The sequence below is a fragment of the Idiotropiscis lumnitzeri genome, chromosome 3 (genome assembly GCF_059441095.1).
Source record: "Idiotropiscis lumnitzeri isolate Australia: NSW breed Sydney's pygmy pipehorse chromosome 3, RoL_Ilum_1.0, whole genome shotgun sequence".
NCBI lineage: Eukaryota > Metazoa > Chordata > Actinopteri > Syngnathiformes > Syngnathidae > Idiotropiscis > Idiotropiscis lumnitzeri.
In genome coordinates, this window is record NC_142393.1 from 24997403 (window position 1) to 25017450 (window position 20048).

General features: G+C 42.6%; 1 protein-coding gene across 1 annotated transcript; it reads right to left on the reverse strand.

Annotated features, from left to right (window-relative positions):
• Positions 1-55: 55 nt before the first annotated feature.
• Positions 56-18548, reverse strand: jph2 (junctophilin 2). Its single transcript, XM_088290529.1, has 6 exons — positions 17841-18548; positions 14422-15238; positions 5803-5921; positions 3291-4144; positions 2161-2261; positions 56-2084 (listed from the first exon to the last, which is right to left on the reverse strand). Exons 1-5 carry the CDS (start codon positions 18217-18219, stop codon positions 2181-2183), a joined length of 2250 nt encoding a protein of 749 aa, XP_088146655.1. The 5' UTR covers positions 18220-18548; the 3' UTR covers positions 56-2084; positions 2161-2180.
• Between the last annotated feature and the right edge of the window lie 1500 nt (positions 18549-20048).

Below are 20048 nucleotides of genomic sequence, written 5' to 3' on the forward strand. Positions count from 1 at the left end.
CTCGATTGTATAACGTTTTTTTAATTATTGAATTTAACTTTTTTTGTGTCAGCTTTCCATAGACAAATTGCATATCTTGAACTTTGCTTCTCCATGCAATAAGCTATGAGTACTTGATTTTTGTACAAGTTTAACCTCTTCTACTGAGATGTCTGTTCTATAATTTGGCAATCGAAAGACAAAATATGCCAATTGAAAGATGATAGAACATTTTGGCCTCCTTGATAAATGTGTACAGTTGTACCATTCACTCAAATAAAATCAAAATAAAATAAAATCGCTCATATACATGGGTAAAACAATCTATTAAATAGCCTGGCGTACTCTCTGTGTAAGACGTGGAGTTGAAAAAAATACTCTTTGCTCACAATAACGAGGTAATCTATTATGAATGCTGATGCAGTCTGTGTCAATCTGATACATATGCAGTGTCTTCATGCTCAAAAGATGAACTCATTTGGCTACAAACTGCACATCAAGCGCTTGAATGAAGAGCAGCGGAAAACAGTGTGAGCACTTTTTTTTTTTTTTAGACTTTATGTAAGAAACTGACTGCCAAACACTCACAAGCGAACACAATGCTGTGGTTGTTGACAATCAGCTTGCAGTATCCATTTTCTGTTTTCATGTCTCCCACGGAATACGCACAACAACTCTGTTTAAACCTCCGAAAAGACCATTTCGCCACGGGCACGTACTGAACAGAATTGGGCACAAACACTTATAAGCTTGCTATTGGCATTCTCTGTTTGCCTTACCACCCTCTTACTATGCGGCAGAACGGCGACTAATGCACAGTGAAAACATCACACTTCACAGTGTTCAACACCACAGCCAAAATGCAGATGAGCTGAAATGCAACTTTGAAGAGTCTAGTTTCAAACAGACATACAGGTACAAATATCGCTGATCAGCGTACCACCTTGTCAGTCATTGCAGTTACTTGAAAACGTTGACGCGTTGGCTGCATTTACTGTATCCTTGCACGGGCTCATTCCCAGATGTCAAATACGGCAGAAACAACAGGAAACACAAATTAGAGGGCCCCATTCCTTCATGAGAGCAGAATGATTCATATGATTTTCAAAATTCTCGTTACAATGTTGTCCGGTTGAATTGGCCACGACGAGCAGACTCGGCGTTTTAGCAAATCTTGTCACATTATTTGTTGGATTTTTGTTTGAAGCTAGTTTAATTTGTTCCAGTTATCATTCAGATGCAATTTTACTAATAGGAGCCAATTTCCTGTCGACAGGACAAGTGATCTAGTGCTGGACATATGCGCGATTAATGTAATTTTGTTGACCTTTTTTCAGTGAATGAAAAAAATAAACAAAATCTATACAACTAAACGGCAAACTGAAAAAAATCTGTGCATTTGAAGGACAAACTGACCTCGCTAGTACTGAGATTATTGTTTTTGTCTCGTGCTGCAACCTGTCCAAACACTGATCTTCTGAAATTTTCTCAACATTAAGACTGATTTCTTTTGAGTTGAGGCACGAGACAGCATCCAGAAATTGAGGCAAAGTAAAACAGTCTCAAGTTTTGGGTCAAAGGTTGATCTGCTGTTTAGGACAATTTGGGAATGAGAAAATGTTGGCGGATCGGAACAGTGACGGGAATAGTCAAACTAAAAATAAATCTAGTGGCATCAATAACAAAATAAAACAAAAACATTGCGATGGTTTCATTGGTTAAACCGCCTGATTTGGTGTGGTGAGAGCAAGCTTGGATGGTAGTTAAGTATTCATGTCATTCTTTCTTATTTTATGTTGACACACCGGCGCATTTCTCCAGTGCATTCGACGCGCCTCCAGTGGAAGCACCGCCACTCTCAACCATCCCGCCCTCCCCCACTTTAGCACAGAAACTTCATACTGAGCCATTTTAGTCATTCAGTGTCCTTCAGCTTCTCAATTGCCTGCAGCCTGACAGAAGCTCACGCGGTCACACCAACAAACACGCCGAGAAGAGGCGGGGCTGATGTTCACGCGAGGCTTCTCCTTTCCCTCCACGTTTCTTTGAGCTCCGGTCCAAACTGCGGCGGAGGCAGGCTGTCTTGCTACAGCGCTGATGTTGACCTGCGGCGAGAAAAGCAATATTTTGGCCCCTTTCAGATGTTAGATTCACAATTCATTGGAAACGTGCTTGCCGTACCTGAGGCGGCGACAGACGCCTCATGACAAAATGTGCACGAAGAGAATGGCCAAACCGATGTTGAGCAGGATGACCATGCAGATCATGATGGTGTTGGGGCTCTTGAGAAGGGAAGAAAATGTGAGTCCAGGGACATTGGTAAAACTTGAGCGCTTTCGCTGCCAAACAACAACAAAGTTCCTGAAAACACTAGTTGGCTTGAATGAGCGTTGCTGTGTCACTTTGCGCTGGGTTGAGTTGCTATCATAGCGAGATTTGCTAGCACTATTTTCCTCAAGACGCCGTCCTCAGCGTGTAGTGGAAACAAAGTAGTCCTTTTACGCAATAATGACGGAGGGAGTTTGCCGTTTCACACAAAGTTATGTAGCAGACATGGCAAAACAAAATATTAATCAGTACGTCATGTTTAGACTAGTGAACGCGCATAGAACGTTTTATTGCAAAGAATTTTTGGGGGTTAACTTCCCCTTTAAGTAGTCTTCTCTTTTTCTGTTGAAGTCACAAACATATGCTATGGCGACTTCACCGCATAAATAGTTTTTATTTTTACAGAACTTTTTTTTGTCGGTGATTATTTCCTGTTGAGAAAAGTCGGATGTTAAACGAAAACTTAATTTGCCGATCACTGTCGAGATGGTGAAGTCCATTCACTGTTTTCCTGCTTTTCATATTCTGCACTGAAATGCTACAAAACGGCACATAACCTCTGATTAATAGGAAAGTAGTAATTGGTGTGAACAATTATATTGTGTGTATGTGATACATCTCTACTTAAAGACTGAAGATCTTAGTTTGTCATGGAGGGGCTAAGCTTAGCTATGTTAATAGTGGAAGTTACAAAGTCTTCGTCGCAAGTATTTTTTTTCTTTGTTGTGCTTTTCTTCTGCCGTTGGGCGACTCAATTAATGGCGGTTTTTAGCTGCAGGGCTGTTCTCGGCCATCTCGGAATAGTGGAGTTTTACTGTAGTTCGTCTGATCAGCACTAATATGTGACATTGGCCTTCAAGAGGGCCTCATAAGAGACTGCAACCAGCTGGAGGACGATTGAACGGCCAACCAAAATGATGTCAATGACAAAAGTCAAAGAATACAACTGAATACAAGAGTTTTGTGAGCGTCGTCTGCCTTACCTCTTGTTCCAAAGACTCTGCAATCACCTCATTACTTGAATTCAACATTGGTGCCTTCATTCGGGATTCTGCTTTGGGATCTACTTTCAAGGTAGGTTTGACATTGTTGGTTTTGGCTTCCGAAGGCTTGGTTAGTGTCTTAGGTTCATGGTTGGCTGCAGGCTTTGGGGGTGGCGCAGGGCTGGGTTGTCGTTTTGGTGGTACTTTGGTTTCCGCTTTGACGGAAGGCCTGCTCGCCTCCCACAACTGCTCTCGATCATGGACTGTCGGGACTCTTTCCACCTTGAGGTCATTGGCTTTCGAATTTGGAGCGGCTTGCGGGGCCACTTTTGGACTGGGGCGCAGCTTTTCCTCGTCATCTGTGGCAATAAAGCTGTTTCTTGCTGATTGCGGTGCTGACGCGGTGTCTGGAGTGTTCACCTCTGCATCAAATTTCTGCAAGGGTTTGATCTCCAAATCGGACCCCTGCTCGTTCTTGGTGCTGTGGCGGCTTGGGGTTCGAGAGAGGCTGCGACCACTGGCGTCCTCTGATCCAGTGGGAACAGGAAGAGGGAGTGAAGGTGTGGTCGGCCTGCTGTTGGTTTTAACGCTACCTTTACTCGCTTTTTTCTCGTTCGAGTTGCTGGGACCCAAAAGTTTGGGGTCCTCCTTGATGAAGATGCCTGGACTAGGGGAGGGGGTGCGGGCTGGGGAGGAGCCAGGCATGAGGCGGTCTATTTCATTCACAATCGGGCTTTCGGGCGGCGTCGGCGCTGGCTCCTCCTCAGCCAACAGTGGCTCATGTATGACGATATCCGTATTCTCACTTCCCTCCCTGGCTTCCGGCATCACTCTCTTCTTCAGATACTCCGGACCTGTGCAGGATCAGTTGATTAAAAGTTTTAAAGAACTGATATAGTTTTTAATACCATAAAGCCTCTTTACAGACACTTAGGAAACAATGAAATTTTCCTGCTGGAATTGCTTCTGTAAGATATTACCCGAAGCGATTTGCGCAAATAGTGCATATAAAAAAAACAAACAAAAATTAAAAATTGCACAAGTGTCCCCTGCTAAGAATGTACAGACAGGCTTAGTGAGGCATTTGTTCAATTGCGCTGAGACAATAAAGACATTTTTTCTTCTTTCTGTGCTTAATGTGTTTTTCACTTGGACTAACATTCATACAGGACAAAAATTACACTGCTCTTTTTTTTCTTTTTTGTACAAACGTATTTGCATGCATTTCTAGACAGGCAGTGTAAGTGACATGATCCCTCAGTCCAAATAAGATGTTCCCTCTTTTAGACATTCAAATGTGATGACCTCGGCAGCGAGTCAAGCTGCAGCATACAAAGACGCTGCTAAAGCGCCGTGAAGTTCATTTGTCAGCTGCAAATGATACATGAACTCAGATTTGTGCTCACATTTGCATTCCTTTTGCATGGACCTGTTTGACTTTTATTGATGTGGTCGCATAATTGGGATAGGAAGGGAAAATGTCGAGCAGGTTTAGGGTTTCAAGCTAAGCTTTCATTCAAGGGTTAAAGTTTCAAGTGAGGGTTTTAAAGTGCGGTTGCGGTCGGACAGAACACTAACTTTGACAACATTTTTTTTGGGAGGGGGGCTTTTGCTTCAAAACTATAAAACAGCAAAACAAGTTTTTCACGTGACGCCTGCCATTTGCTCCGTGAGTTGCATCTACTTTTCTCACAATCGTGACATTCTTTCCGCGATCTAGCGCAACATACGTATACATTTTTTACGTAACATACATACAATAGGTCCAGTTTGAGTGTTTAGCTGCCTAAACCTGTTCACTTTCCAACATGCTGGAAATTCTCTCCCTCATATTTAATGTCACAGGCCAAAATTCATTAATCTTTTCTTCTTCTCCAAAGCTGTGCTGAACACAAATCCCAAAACAATTTGACACCTCCATTTAATAATAATAATATTCCCTTTATTATTCCCACAATGGGGAAATTCGAGATTCAAACCCAGGCCTCCTGGGGAGACTGGGTCCTGAACGCGGCGCCTTAGACCACTCGGCCATCCTGGCAGGGGTGGGCAAACTTTTTGATTGGTGGGCCACAATGGGTTCTAAAATTTGACAGAGGGGCCGGACCAGGAGCAGATGGATGGCGTGTTTTGGTAACCTGACTACATCGGAGAAAATAAATACATTTAGTTTTAAATGTATGTGAAAAAAAGCATTACAACAACATACATGTCTTTGAAAAACCACAGTATTTAGAAAATAAAACATTAACCAGGTTTATTCATTTAATTTTTTCCAAATTTGGCGGGCCGGATTAAAACGTTTGACGGGCCCCATGTGGCCCCCGGGCCGTAGTTTGCCCACACCTGATCTACAGGGATATGTTAATCTTTACAGTAGTTCACAAACCAGAATTCCGCAGACATGCTGGGTATGAACTAGGCAACTTTCATTTTCGACGGCAGTAACTGCTTGGACTCCGGTTGGGGACATCAAAAGCAGCGTTATCGCGTGATGATGCTGCCGACTGACCTGGCTGGTAGAAGGAAGGCGAAAGCTCTTTGGCCACCAGCCTGGCGATGCTGGACTCGCTGTTGGAGGCTTGAGCAGCCTGGTAGGCTCCATCTGACTTGGCCTTGGCGTGGGTGGATCTGGAGGGGCGGGGGCAATAATCACGTTTTCAGAGTGCAGACTCGTCAGAAACATTCGCTGTTCAACAAAAAAGAAAACTCGACTATGCCACGTAAATAATGCAATTGACAGCTGGATCGTGAACATTGGAGGCTCCTGGTGATTTGTTATGATTGCCTCAGTTGGCAAAGTGTAACCTCACACTGAACTGAAAATAGCCTCCTGGGCTGTAGGTCGCCTGGTGCTTCCCACGGGAACAATTAGACACTCCTAAGGTTCCTTGTGAGAAGAGAGCGTTCCACCTGCCCACATGCAGTCAGTCGGCATAGCTTCTCTTCACTTACTTCTGAGAACACCGTCGCCCTTATATTTTATATGACCAAGCGCTCTTTTTCCAAGCCAATCGTACAATAAATCTGAAGCCCTAGTAACACACATCCTACAGTTGACAGCTATGGAAAAGGGTTTTTCTTCTCCTGTTTATGCATGATTTTTACGGGGGTCTATTTTTATAGATGGTGCAGTCGCGCTGTGCGCTGATTGTCATATCAGTACAAGACTCGCTGCACGTCTTTGTCAATTTAGCAGAGCAGTCTCTACCAAGCTGGGCGAGCTGGCGCAGAAGAAGTGAGAAGACGTCTTGGAGATTCGCCTGGCAGAGTGACAATTTGGTGGTAAAATGTCTATCCAAAGGTTAGGCCTGCTCAGACCATGTCTAAGTTTTGGCGGAAGGTAGACAACTGGAGAAACACAACATATTTTATTCATATACATGTGAATAGTGGGCACCACCCCTCTGAAACATTTTACTATGTTTTTTAATCATCTTACAGCTATGGGAGGCCACATGAATGATTAAGGTGGGGGATGGTTCCCATGTGCGCGCTTCACGGCGCCGATGTGCTTTGTCCATGTCGGGACTCTTGCCAGCGACTAGCACGACACGTTTAAAGTGAATGATTGTTGTGTCGCTACAGACGTGTATTGGTCTAATCAAACACTCAGAGAATGGGGAAAAGGAATCTTGAGGCTAATTTGAAAAACAGTCCCTTTGCTAACATTTGTCTTGTCGCTATGCCCCCACCACACAGCCGCCGTTGCTTTTCCATTAGTACAGGCGTGCAGCGGGATGGGGGCAGGATGAAATGTACGGTGCAAGATTGCGCTTCATTATATCACGCTGGCAACATGACACATTTTACAATTGGTAAATCTTGGCCACTGTTTTTGGGGCAATTCAAAATATGAAATGCCGTTGCACGATGTGGCTGATTAAATGCACAGACACTAAATAATATTGTCTTCATTGAGTAAATTAGCAATGAGTGTAAATATGGTATACATATATAGTTATAATTAAAGAAAAATGAAACAAAATTGTAAGCGGTCATTAACATGACATCTTATAAGTTAGGTACACTAAACGCCAACTCACATTAGCTGTTCCGAGAAAGGAGTTCCAAATATATGCACATATATATAACAGATAAATATAATATAATACTCCCAATACAAACAAAAAAATAAATGTTCAAAATATAGAATAAAAATGTGAAACTGTCGATTTTGAGTACAATATTATTAGGCCACACTTCTTGGCCCTCTTGCCTCCACTGTGCAGTAAATAAGAATGTTGCTTACATTGGGTCCACTGTTGTAATTTTTGCCAATCTCTTTTTTTGGGGGAGAAATAGTTGGTAAAGGGATTGTAAAGGTCTGTAAATATACCGCAAATATTGTTAATTGTGCAACACTGAATAGTCTCTTGCTCACTAGCATGCACATAAAATAAAAGCACAACTTCAAAATAAAAACACAACCTATTTTACGTTTAAGTTTATGTTCACTGTGAAGGCCGAGGTCCCCCGGCTGTACTTTGCTGCTCTAAAGGGTTATATGTGACAAGGGCTTATCATGTGTATTATACCAATTTATCTGTTTATTTTGATGAGGCAAATAAAACTGATTGAATTTATGTACATGTACTTGAGTACAAAAAAATGAAACATGTTTCACACCGGCTGGGGATCACATCTACTTTTTTGTTTCACATTTTAGAAAATGTTCACCTTCAAGCTAGCAACAAGCAAGGCAGATTTTTATTGGCTCCCTTGTATCAACTGTATCTGAAATCAGAAATCAGAAATCCCTTTATTGTCATTGTACTCAAGTGTGCAACGAGATTAGAGAGCTCTCCTCTCCAGTGCAATACAACAATAATTCAGATAAATATATAAATTAGATAAATAAGAGAATAGTTAGTGCAATGGAAAATAATACTGGATAGGATATATAAAAACACATCACGTTGCTGTTCTGCAAGGTAAGGGTGGTCGTGTGTGTGTGTGTGAGAGTTTAGAATGGAGATGGCTCTAGTTTGTGAACAGAAGATTGCGTTTAATAACGGACCAACTGGCAGCCAGTGGCCTCTGCTGGTGCCTTGCCAGTTTGATCACGGCCAAGTAAGGGTGGCAACAGATGGCCTCCTCCCGCGCAGCCTTCGACCTCCCCTTCGCGACAGACCATCACCAATGACAAAGTAAGGCCAATGACAGATACGAGTACCAAAGATTACACATTCAATTCAATACTAACCAAGGAAAGTTATTGAGGACATTTTGAAGAGCAGCAATGATAATGAACAGAATCAGGATGATTGTTCCTATCATCGTGTTACTATTTTGCCACCTATCAACTGAATTGTTCCAACTGACTTTCGCGCTCTTTCTCATGTATGACTTCAAAATCCCTTGGCTTACTTTTCCACCTGAGGCAGGAGCCATCTGAGTGCCACCGCATCTCATTCACAACCTCCAAAGAGAACCCGATGACCATCAAAGGTCACCAACAAACCAACACAGGTGGTGGAGTGGCCACAGTGCGAGCACACACAGTTGTGAGGCATTGTCAAGAAAAACACACACATTTTTTAAATAGACTGTCAAGCTGTCAAAATGCAGGAGGGCCTGCGCTGGTACATGTAAACAATCAGCTCCTCCAGGAATGAAACAGCAAATGGCAGAAATGCAAAATTTCATTGACATTCACATTTGAACCTCATAAATGCTGTAGCGTGCCTTAGTAAGAAGCCTTTTTTGGAGGAAAATTAACACGGAGCAATTAATACACACAACATTATAGTGGCGAGACTGGTGACATTCTGGTATGTTGCACAAGAATCAAGGAGCAGGTCACAGACCACACTGCTCACTTATTAAAAGATCAACTGAGCTTCAAGTGGACTCCAACTGAACTCATCAATCCTGCGTTTTATGCCTACTATGGCTGTTGGTTCATTTTACAATATTCATCTTTGGGCATGATTATTGTTGTTTATTGTGAGATTATAAATTTGCTGATTTGGGAAAAAATAAGATTTGTTTTCCTGTAAACCCGTAGAGTGATCGATACACTGTATAATATTTTTTTTTTATCCATTGGTCTTGTACCTTTCTCAATACGCGTTTACATGTTTGTATTGTTTTCAAAGTGGTTTAAAGAACTTTAAAAAGTGTCATAAAAATCATGTCCAGGGTGTATATGAATTGATTATTTCTGTATTGCAGATTTCGCTTTTTTGTGAGCGTGGTCTGGAAACCCCGACTGTGCTTTTTTACTGTATCATAGCATACCCAAACAGGCTGCCATATCAGTCCTATAATCTTGCTGGGACTGTAATGCAGTAGACTGCAAAGTGCTCTGCAATATTGTATTGAGGCAGAAGTCTACACTATGAATTCATACGATACAATGCTATACTGGCGTATTATACTAATGTCATGGGTGATCTGTATTTTGTCCTCCTGCCTGTTGATGGTGAGGTATTCTGTCATTGTGGCATGTGCCACTGGATCTGTGCGAAGGGTCCTATTTAACTGTGTGCCGAGTGTTAGCAGGCAGAGCCAAAGCGAAAGAGTGACTTAGTTACTATAAAAAGATGACTACACGCTCTAGAACAGACCGAGGCATCGTACGGCCTGGGTGGCAAGTTCGGCCCTTCTACCTCACAGTGAACGAAAGCTAGTACAAGCGAGGTAGCAAGAAACAAACCTATTGACAGTTTTGTTGTATTAAGTGATTGTTCCGACACTTCCAGCTACTATTTACCCAAAAACGAGACTAGAAAAAAAAACAGTGGTCCCAATGTTTGCAACGTTCTCATTTCCTGCACATTAGAGGGAAGAAGGCCAAGAGTATTTGGTGGCTAATACTGTACACAAAGTTATACTGTATCATTTCATGTCGCTGTCAACACTATTAAACTCGTTTATCTACTCTGGGGGCTTGACTAGGAACAGTTAATAAGACATGGGGTTGGTGCACATATTTGTTATAATTCTTAAAGTGGGAAGATATGATTTTCATAACCACTTTTAATTTTCCCTATAATTTGTATTTTATCAATCACAACATTACATAAGTTAGCAATTCATTGAAGCAAAACAATATGCTTTTTCTGAAAACATTAAAAATTGTATACATGCGAGCATGGTGGCTTAGCCCTCTGCAAGCGTTACAGTTCCTCATGTGGCCCATTTGCAAAATTAATTGCCCACACCAGCTACAGAACGTATTTAAATGCATTTGTCAAATGGAATAATTTATATGTCCAGTGTGAATTTAAGCCTCATTGTTCCAGCATTGCTTGGAGGTTAGTTGTAATGTCTCTAATGACCCTCTATCAGCATTCACAATTCAAACGTTCTTGTGACGATTTCTCATAAGCTCACAAATCTTTTGTTGCCAAATGTTACAACCGGCTAATGGTTGACCGGCATTAATTGCATAGATCAGCAGTACGCCATAAGCCAGACTGCACAAGTAAGGCTGTGTGGGGTATGTTTATACTCGACTCATTTGTCACCTGAGCACTTGCTTATGAGGTGTGTCATATTTATATCCATGGAACCATTTGACACCACAACTGACGCAAGATGGACATACTTGTGCGACCTGTAATTGTTAGCGACAGACAAAGCTTACAGCGGGTGATGGGTGAAATGAGCTGCCGTCGGCTGGAAAGTTGAGGGCTGACAGTAAATGCTTGTCGATTTTCCCACCAGGATAAAAAGTCGCTTCAGTTGTGTGCTACAAAAATAAGGGCCACGACAGTCTGGGTATATATCTGTGACGAGTTAGGAAAATGGCGGGAGGGTGGAGGATAATCAGCTGTTGCATTCCCCTGTGATTGTGATACAGCAAGAGTGTGTCAGTCCTTATTTAGTCAGGGTTCCTCCGTAACAACAGGGCCCCCCGAATGTGCGTCATTTACACCCCGTCCTGACACACAAGACCCCTCCAGACGTCCCGTCTGCCAGCACATACGACAGAACAATGTTCACGCAGCATCTGAACGTTTGTGAGGCTGTAACGGGAAGGACAAGTCTGGCTCTCCATGCAGAGAGCATGTTGGACATGTATTTTTAACCCGTCTCCACTGACACCAGATTAGAGGAAAGAATGAGGAAACCTGGAACAGATGTGTCATGACCCCCCACCCCCCACCCCAGCCCTTATATAACACCATATTTCAATACTTAGGAGTTTGTTGGGTCACACAATAGAAGAGATGGTGAACAATTTTGAGGTTCACTCGCAAATTTCCCAATTGAAATGAATGACAATGCCATTAAGATGAAAAAAAAATCGCATTCCATAATTTGTACGGTACTTTTTAAAATCATAGAGTAACAACATAACTAAATACAATGCAAAGAATTTAACCATTTTTGCATGATTTAAGGATGCTATCCAATTCATTGTGCTCCTCCTCCTGAGGGGCAATAGAATACAGACATGCAGGCACAAACAGAGTAGTACAGTGGACCGCGATTCTCGAGGGACAGTGACCAGCCCTCAAATAGCGAAATAATTGAAATGCATTGGGGTGGGGGGGGGGTATGTAAAGCTCCAAATAATTCTTCAAAAACATGCAATATGTTTTCCATGAAAAATGGGGGGAAATGTGAAACAAAATCATAAACATTTTTAAAATGTATTTGTTTTTAATCCTTGAATCCATAGGTGCCAGACCGCAACTATGGAGGGCTCCTCTGTACTTCTTCTACCGCTACTCGTGTAGGTATCTTACATAGACTATAAAATATATAGTCCTGTGAGTACTATATTATTGATCTATCATTTTGTTGTTCGACCTTTTGTTTTTGTTTTTTTTTTGTTTTCAAATATACATTGCATCAAAATCAACAACGATCGTTATTAACTGCTAGCATGCCAGTGGTGTTGTGTAATTTTTGTAAGCATTAAGCTATGATGATTCCTCTAAAGCACAGCTATGTTGCTTTAAAATATACAATATGTTATTCTCTGTTTTCCAGCGTGAAGCTTCTTTTTGGAAGAATTGTTCACTATTTCCCATATTGCTGCTCTTGTCAAGGGAGTTGAGAACTCGTGTCTCAACTTTGAGCTACTAATTCGAAGCAAAATCTGCTGTCTGAATGACAGCTCTTCAAAAACTTGTCAGGCGACTTGCATTTCAAGCATAAAGTAAGCAATTTGTGATTTTGATATTGTGATTTATTTTTTCACAAGGTCATTAAAGGAAATGAATGAATAGGTCAGGAATTTGTTAAATGTTTATTGTCTTTATCAATAATCATGTGAACAACAAAGAATTCCTGTTTTTAAACCATAAAACCATCATGTGATGGTCAAGGAATAAGCGGGTTTTTACAAAGAGAGGAAGTGGGAGAGAATCAAGGAGAGAGTGGCGACGTTTTAAGAGGCTACTCCACCCCATTCACTCAGTGTGGCTGGGACTAAAGTACATTACGCTGTTGCATTTTAGTGACAGAGACTGTATGTTTTTCTATTTCATCCGCAGCTACATATGAAACTATAAATATGGGTAAGTATAGTTGGGCAGCACGGTGACCGACGGGTTAGCACGATGGCCTCACAGTGAGAGACAGCATCGGGCGTGGGTTCGATCCCGGCTCCGGCCTTCCTGTGTGGAGTTTGCATGTTCTCGCCGTGCCTGCGTGGGTTTCCGGTTTCCTCCCACATTCCAAAAACATGCAAAACAGGTTGATTGGACACTCTAAACTGGCCCTATGTATGAGTGTGAGCATGGATGGTTGTTCGTCTCTGTGTGCCCTGCGATTGGCTGGCAACTAACTCAGGGTGTACCCCACCTACTGCCCAAAGAAGGTTAGGATAGGCTCCAGCACCCCCCGCGAGCCTAGTGAGGACAAGCTGTACCTATAATGGAAGGATGATAAGTATTTTTGTAAAACACAATATACTGTATGTCTACTGGCACCGATATTCAATGGCCAATTTCTGACCGGAAGCCAAGAAACTGTTTGTAAAGAGTGGTGTGTATGCTGACGTATTGTCATAACGTTGGTGACATCATTATGTAGCATTTGATTGACTCTGCCAGTGTGAAGACAATGACGTTTGAAAGTAGAACCACATTGAGCACTGGCATCAACACCATAACCAAAACAGCACCGGCACCAGCTCAGAGTGAAAAAGGTAAGTCAGCCGTGTCCAGACATTGTCAGTGGCTTCTAAAAGCAACAATCCAATCTACACTCTTCCATAACTCATGTGTAATGCTTATACTTGAAGGGAAATATTTGGAGTTCTCTGTGCTGGGACGGTAGTCTGCAGTCTGTCAGTAGAAGTCATGCTGCTGTAAACAACAGGATCATTTCAGGTGCAGAAGATACAAACACCTTGTACGGTCACAGATAGACTGCAGGCAATAATAAAGTGTATTTGACAAGTAACACAGATTAGTTTGCTCAAATACAGTTTTCATGCAAACTTCAAGTATTCTTTCCAGACATAACTTGTCACAACTAATGAATTGTCACTTCACAACTTCACAAAGGCTCATGTACGTAGTCCTGAGCTCTCCTCCTATTGAAAAGCTGTCTTTAGGCAAACAACAGGTACTGCGCATGTTTAGGAGGTAATCTGACATGACCCACCACAAAAACTTCAAGCGCAAGTATGCAAGCACTATTCAGATGATGGGCAAAACAGTGAACCACGGCTTACAAGAAGATGATTCCCCCTCACGAATGAGTGTCTAACCACAAGACGCGTTCATCACCTTCAGCGTAAGGCCAGCAAGAAGGCTCACTGTAACCAACTTGTGATCTGATTGGCTATCGCTACTGTCTATCAACTCTGAAACCTCATTGACGTTGACAGAACAGATGCCCGTACAATTGTATCGGAAGGCCTCGGCCAAATAATGCATGCTACTGGTATTGTGAAATCTGCCTGGCAACACGAGCTAGCTGAGTTCTGATTGGATAAAAACTCGCACCAAAAAATACAATACGAGGACATAATATGACGTCAATGTGAAGAAAATGTTCACAATTTCTTGCTTATGTTAGGCCAGCAGAGAAGGCCTTAACCGACCACCACTGGTATTTTTACTGGTTGCAAAGGTGAGGCGCCAGCTACCTTACACTTGAGTTGCATGTTTTTTTATGTCAAATCATCCGGAAGCCATACCTTTAAGGAGTTTGGTTTTACCTGGAAGCCGCAATCTCCGCCTTCTGCTTGCCGATGGCAGCAGCTCGCTGAGCCCCCTCCACAGCCCGCTCCACCTTCTGCTTGATCTTGGTTCCTTTCAGTTGGATCACTCTCTTCTTCACAGCCTTCACCAGCATGTTGTTCATGTACTTGCCCTCTTCTCTGCCGCCCTCGGCGAAGGTGGTGCAACCGTAGCCGTGTCTTTGGTTGTTCAGCCACTCGCCTTCATACTTAAGGCCACTGGACCTTTCGCTAATTCCATATCCCGAGCGCTTGTCGTTCTTCCATTCGCCCATGTAGACTTCTGTGGTGGTGGCATCGATGTCTGCCTCTACAGGAGGGAAGTCTTCCGCGCCAGCCAGGCTCTCGTCCCCCATGCTGATGGTGGAGTTGGTGTCGCTGGCGTTGGAGCTCAAAGCTGATTCCGTCCTCAGGAAACTGATCTTGCTCTTCTGACTGGACAGCGAAGTGCTGGAGTCGGACTTTTTCAGCTTGCCCAGCAGAGAGCTCCTGCGAAACAGACCTTTCTTCTTGGGTTTCACTGCTTCTGGGTCCACCTGGAGAGTGAGAGCGAAGCCTCCCCGCGATGGTCCCAGTTGGGTCGGGCTAGCAACAGGAGTCTCCTCACCAGACACACTTGTAGTGGTGATGATGGGGATGTCTTGCTGCATGACTGTGCCATTGCTGTGCTCGCTTCGAAGGGAGGTCAAGGAAGTCCGGAGAGGAGAACGAACAACAGCTGCCATGCCATATGGGACGCTCTGACGGACCCCATAGCCGTGCCGCATGCCGCCCGTGAACTGACCCTGGAAAGTGCCTGAAAATATATGATTCAAAATGTTCATTAGAAACTGCAGAAATACCGAATGAAGTGCAGTTAGTTGCTTGAGATTAGCTCTGAGGTCTAATAAATAAAGACCTAATTAACCAGATGGAAGAGTGGGAGTAAGCTTTAGAATGCATCTTGTTTGATTCCAGTTTGTGGCCTTTCTGGTGGTGGTGTTTGCATGTTTTAAGCCTCTGTGGGCTTTCTCTGTTGAGGTTTTATCTCGCAACCCATTGTTTTAGGCTAGCTGAGCAGGGGACACTTCTCAAAGTTGTGAACACAAGATGTGGATCTACTCAGTTGGGTGCCATTTGGTAGGGAGGGAGGAATAAATGTGAAAAATCAAATGCCTTTATCTATATGTATTTTGACATTTATGTATTTTATCAGATTATTGAATGTCCAAAACTTTTTTAATTCTGCTTTTCATACCAAAAAGCAACAGCTGTCTGTTCACTTTATAAAATGTTCTAATGTTTGGGGACGTTTGTATTGTAAGATGATCATTTCAGTTTGTTAGTTTGGGAAAAATTGAATTTACTTACTTTAAACACAGTGCGATCAATGCACTGTACACATTTCTTATCAATAACTCTTGCTCTGTGTGTAAACATGCTTGTATTCTTATAAAAGCATCTTTAAAGACCATTTTTTAATATAGTGTCATAAATGTTATCAAAACATGGCTTTAATTATGTATTTAATAGGGTAATTATTATTATTATTATTTTTTTTACTTACTATCCGAATGGGCTGTAATTACCTCGATGGATTGCTGTACCTTGCACGTTTATTTTAACAGTCAGCTTTTGATTTTCTATCATGTACTGTATGCTGACCAAAAGGGGCTGAGTAAGTACAGTGCTGCAGATCCAGCATCCTGTTACAATCGGGTTAACCTTAGTTGGTCTACATTGATAGCCTGTTGTGTTAACTTGGAGCAACTGCAGGAAGTTTTTGAGCTCCTGGTTGCGATGACTTCTGTCTTTGAGCAGTTTATTGGCCTTCTCGAACAATCCATTGACCTCTGTCTAATTGCAATATTCTGACAACATTGCCTCGATTGTGTTTTTTTCCCCCCAAGATGTCTGAGCCTCATAATGCAGAAATATGTGAGCTCATTTGTGCCAACACCCCATGAGAAGTCAAGACAAGTGGTTGTTAGCTCTCATGCTAAAATGGACGCGCACGGATTAGTGATAGCAATTCAGCCGAGAGGCCATCAGGGCACGCAGGGAGGGCTTTGGGCTATTATTACACATACACATTTGGTACCCCACCCCCCCACAGCTGATGAGTCAGCTGCGGCAGGAGGGAAAACACTGCTCTTTTAATGTTGTCTGCTATTTCCCCACATATCAATCAAAGCACATTTATAAGCGCATATCAATTCAAGTCATGGAAATGAGTACTTTCTGAAAGATCATAAAAGCAAGATGATACAGTAGCTACGAGACAGAATGCAAATGACTCGTCACTCCATTTTCATTCGTTCTCTGAACCGCATGTCATTACTAGGGTTGCGGGCAGATAAACTTGTCATGTAGACACAACTTTAGTTTCATACTACTTTGGTTGTAATGTCGAGGTTACACAAGATCAACTAAGAAGAATTAGAGCTGCTTGAAATCATATATATAAGCATAAAACTGCATGCGAGTAGGTCGCATGAGGGAATAATGATTTTATTATCGTGCTTACTTTGCACATTTGAATAGATCCACATGTGTTAATTGTGGTGTCCACATTTTTGCTTCCACGGCCCACTTTCATAAAAATCAAAGGATGCAATGATCATTTTGACATAATATTTATTTACTCTAACACGCTAAAACCACCCCATAAGTGAAGGTAAAGATGTGCTCAATTTTGCTATATTATGTTATATACTATATTATACGGATTTATTTGAAAAACAGCGAGGTCAAGGATTTTTCTGGAATTTTTTTTTTTTTGTGTCTCCCACTCGAGATGATCCGCCACTTTACTGATTGCCAGAGCTGATAACCTCAACTGGGAGTGGAAAGTGGAACAATAATCACGATTCACACATTTTGCTGTTTAACGGATTTTTTTTAGGACTGCAATGAATAGAAAATGTTGTATAAGTGTATTATTACTTTCTATGCATTTTCAAATCTAGAAATGTTATATCGCTAGCCTAATGGCATTTATGGCCAAGTCATGTTTTAACTTACTGTGACTAATAAGAAAATATAAAAGCAAATTGTGTTGTTTTTTTTTTTCATTCTGTAAGTGTGTAGATTTTCATTCATCCAGGTCATGGTCTTCCACGAAGGTTGAATTACGGCAACAGCACAATTCTTGATGTTGAAATTGTTGAAGTGTTTTCTTGTTTTCCAAATACATTCAGAAAGGATTCTGGCTGTTCTTCTATTAACGCAATCATATGAAATCAATTAGTTCATATTAGTAGTCGTACTCGTAGAAGCCATGGACCGTGTTGATTCAGCATTTTAGAATAAAAAAAATTGACAGTGTGCCACCAGTGGCCCCACGGCATAGTTTTGGACACTTCTGATCTAGATTCTTTAGTTGCACGAGGACAAACGAATCAGTCTGTAGCTCTTACCTCCATCAGCGTAGGTTTCAGTTCCGTAGCCATCCTGAAGTCCATTGTTCCATGTTCCCTCATATTTGGCCCCGCTGCCGACACTGATGCGGATACCGTACCTCCCCTTGAAGCCGTGTGTCCATTCCCCTCTGTAAATCCAGTGGCCTTTGGTTTCGACCCCCAGACCGTGCCGCTTGCCCTGCGACCAGTAGCCCTCGTAGGTGTTCCCACTAGGCCAGGTGTAGACCCCCACCACCTCAAAGCCGTAGTTCCAGGATCCCGAGAACTCGCCCTGGCCTTTGGGGCCGGTACATATGCCGTGGCCGTGTGCCTTGCCGCCCTCCCAGCCGCCGCAGTATGCGCCGCCGTCATCGAATTCAAAGCGCCCTCCGCTCATGTCGGCCCGAACGCGCACCCGCAAGTGACGCTTTGGAGCCTGTAGCCTGGCTAAAGATTAAAACCCCCTTCGGAACTACTTCACCTTCCCCTGACATCAAAACTGCTTGGAGATATCCTGGGCGCTCAACTTGAGTGGGCCTCCTCTTCTTCTTTGTGGATTTCTCAGCGTGTCCATGTAGATCTGGAAGAAACTTCTTCTCCTCTTCAACTGTTCTCAATTTAGAACTGATCTGGAATTGTATTGAGTGACTTTTGTAGTTGTTTCCCGACAAGCCGGAGGTCTTTCATGGCTCTCCAGGTGGCCACGGAGAAAAGCCCCTGTCTCCCTGTCCCTGCCACCCAGCAGTGTCTCCTGACTTGCCCTGCTAGGGGAAACATTTGAGCACACCTAACAAGGCGACACGGACACACACACACCCACCCACACGCACGCACACACCATTCCAAAAATACGACCCAATCCTTACTGCGCTGCCTGCAAGGAGCCATGCCAGAGTCTTCCTCTTTGGGACGGAGGCGCATGCCTTTGTCGACTCCACTTTGAGAACACTTCTTGCCACACTGGCTGGTTCACGTGAAGAGTTTGAAAAAAAAAACACTCAACTGTATTTTGGTGAACTGATTCAAATTAGGTTCCTGGTTAAAGTGAATAAGTTCAGATGTATCAAGCAATTAAGAGGTATCAAATCTAACTTTGATTCAGTCTTTCAGAGGTCTGGCATTTAACCACAAAATGAAACAACTCCAAGAAAGTTAGTAGAACAAGTCGTCCAGTAACTGTTTGGTTCCCGCTGTCTTAGTCATGTGGCGTCGTGTCCCTTGCAAGACACTTCACCCACCTTACCTCCAGGGTCACTTGCGCCGGTGTGCAGCTGGGTGTGAATGTCTGATGGTGGACGGAGGGGCTGTCGGCTCACAGTGGCAGCCATGCTTCCGTCAGCCTAACCCAGGGCAACTGTGGCTACACAATGTACAATGTTGTCGTTTACCACCACCAGTGTGTGAATGTGTGAGTGCATGAATAATGTATGCACTGTGACGCATCTTTGAGTGTCCAGAAAAGTGCTACACAGTAAATCTGATGCATCATCATCATTATTATTATTATTGTGAATAATAATAGTAATTATATAATATTTTTTATAATAAATATATAAATAAATAATATTCATTGGGTGGCACAGTGGCCTGACTGGTTAGCACGATAGCCTCACAGTGAGAGACAGCATCAGTCGTGGGTTCAATCCCGGCTCACGGCCATCCGGTGTGGAGTTTGCATGTGCCAACCGGAAACTACCACAATGCTGCGTTTTCCAAAAGAGATCACTCTCATTGGTGAATATTTAAAATATCCAGAAAAGGGAAACAAGCTACTGAGCCTACTTTGCAAACCTTAACTCAATGTTTGGTTATGTGATTCGTCATGGTTTCAAAGGAGGGTAAGGGGTTCAAAGTATAGGATAAGTGTTTCAAAGTTTGGGTTTCAAAGGAGATGCAGGGACAGGATTAGAGTTTCAAGGTAGGGTTAGGAATTCAAACTACGGTTTTAAAGCAGTATTATGTTTTCAAAATAGGGTTTTAAACTACTGTCAGTATGGTTTTAAATTTGGGTTAGGGTTCTGAAGTAACTTTGGAGATTCCAACAAGGGTTAGGGTATGAAAGTACAGTTATGGTTTGAATGTATGGCTTCAAATAAAGGTTAGAGTTTCAAAGTAGAAATAAGGTTTCAAATTAGTGTTTTAAAATAGAGTCACATTTCAAATTAGGGTTAGGGGTTCAAATTTGGGTTTCAAATGGGTTTAGTCCTTCACAGTGAGATTGGGGTT

What these genes read in the sequence shown, in the direction of transcription:
- jph2 (XM_088290529.1), bottom strand. Translation starts at nt 18,219, where the DNA reads ATGAGCGGAGGGCGCTTTGAATTCGATGACGGCGGCGCATACTGCGGC. An exon ending in GCCTTCCTTCTACCAGCCAG is followed by an intron (nt 4,145 to 5,802) that starts GTCAGTCGGCAG and finishes GATCCTGCACAG; the next exon opens with GTCCGGAGTATCTGAAGAAG. An exon ending in CAGAGTCTTTGGAACAAGAG is followed by an intron (nt 2,262 to 3,290) that starts GTAAGGCAGACG and finishes TCCCTTCTCAAG; the next exon opens with AGCCCCAACACCATCATGAT.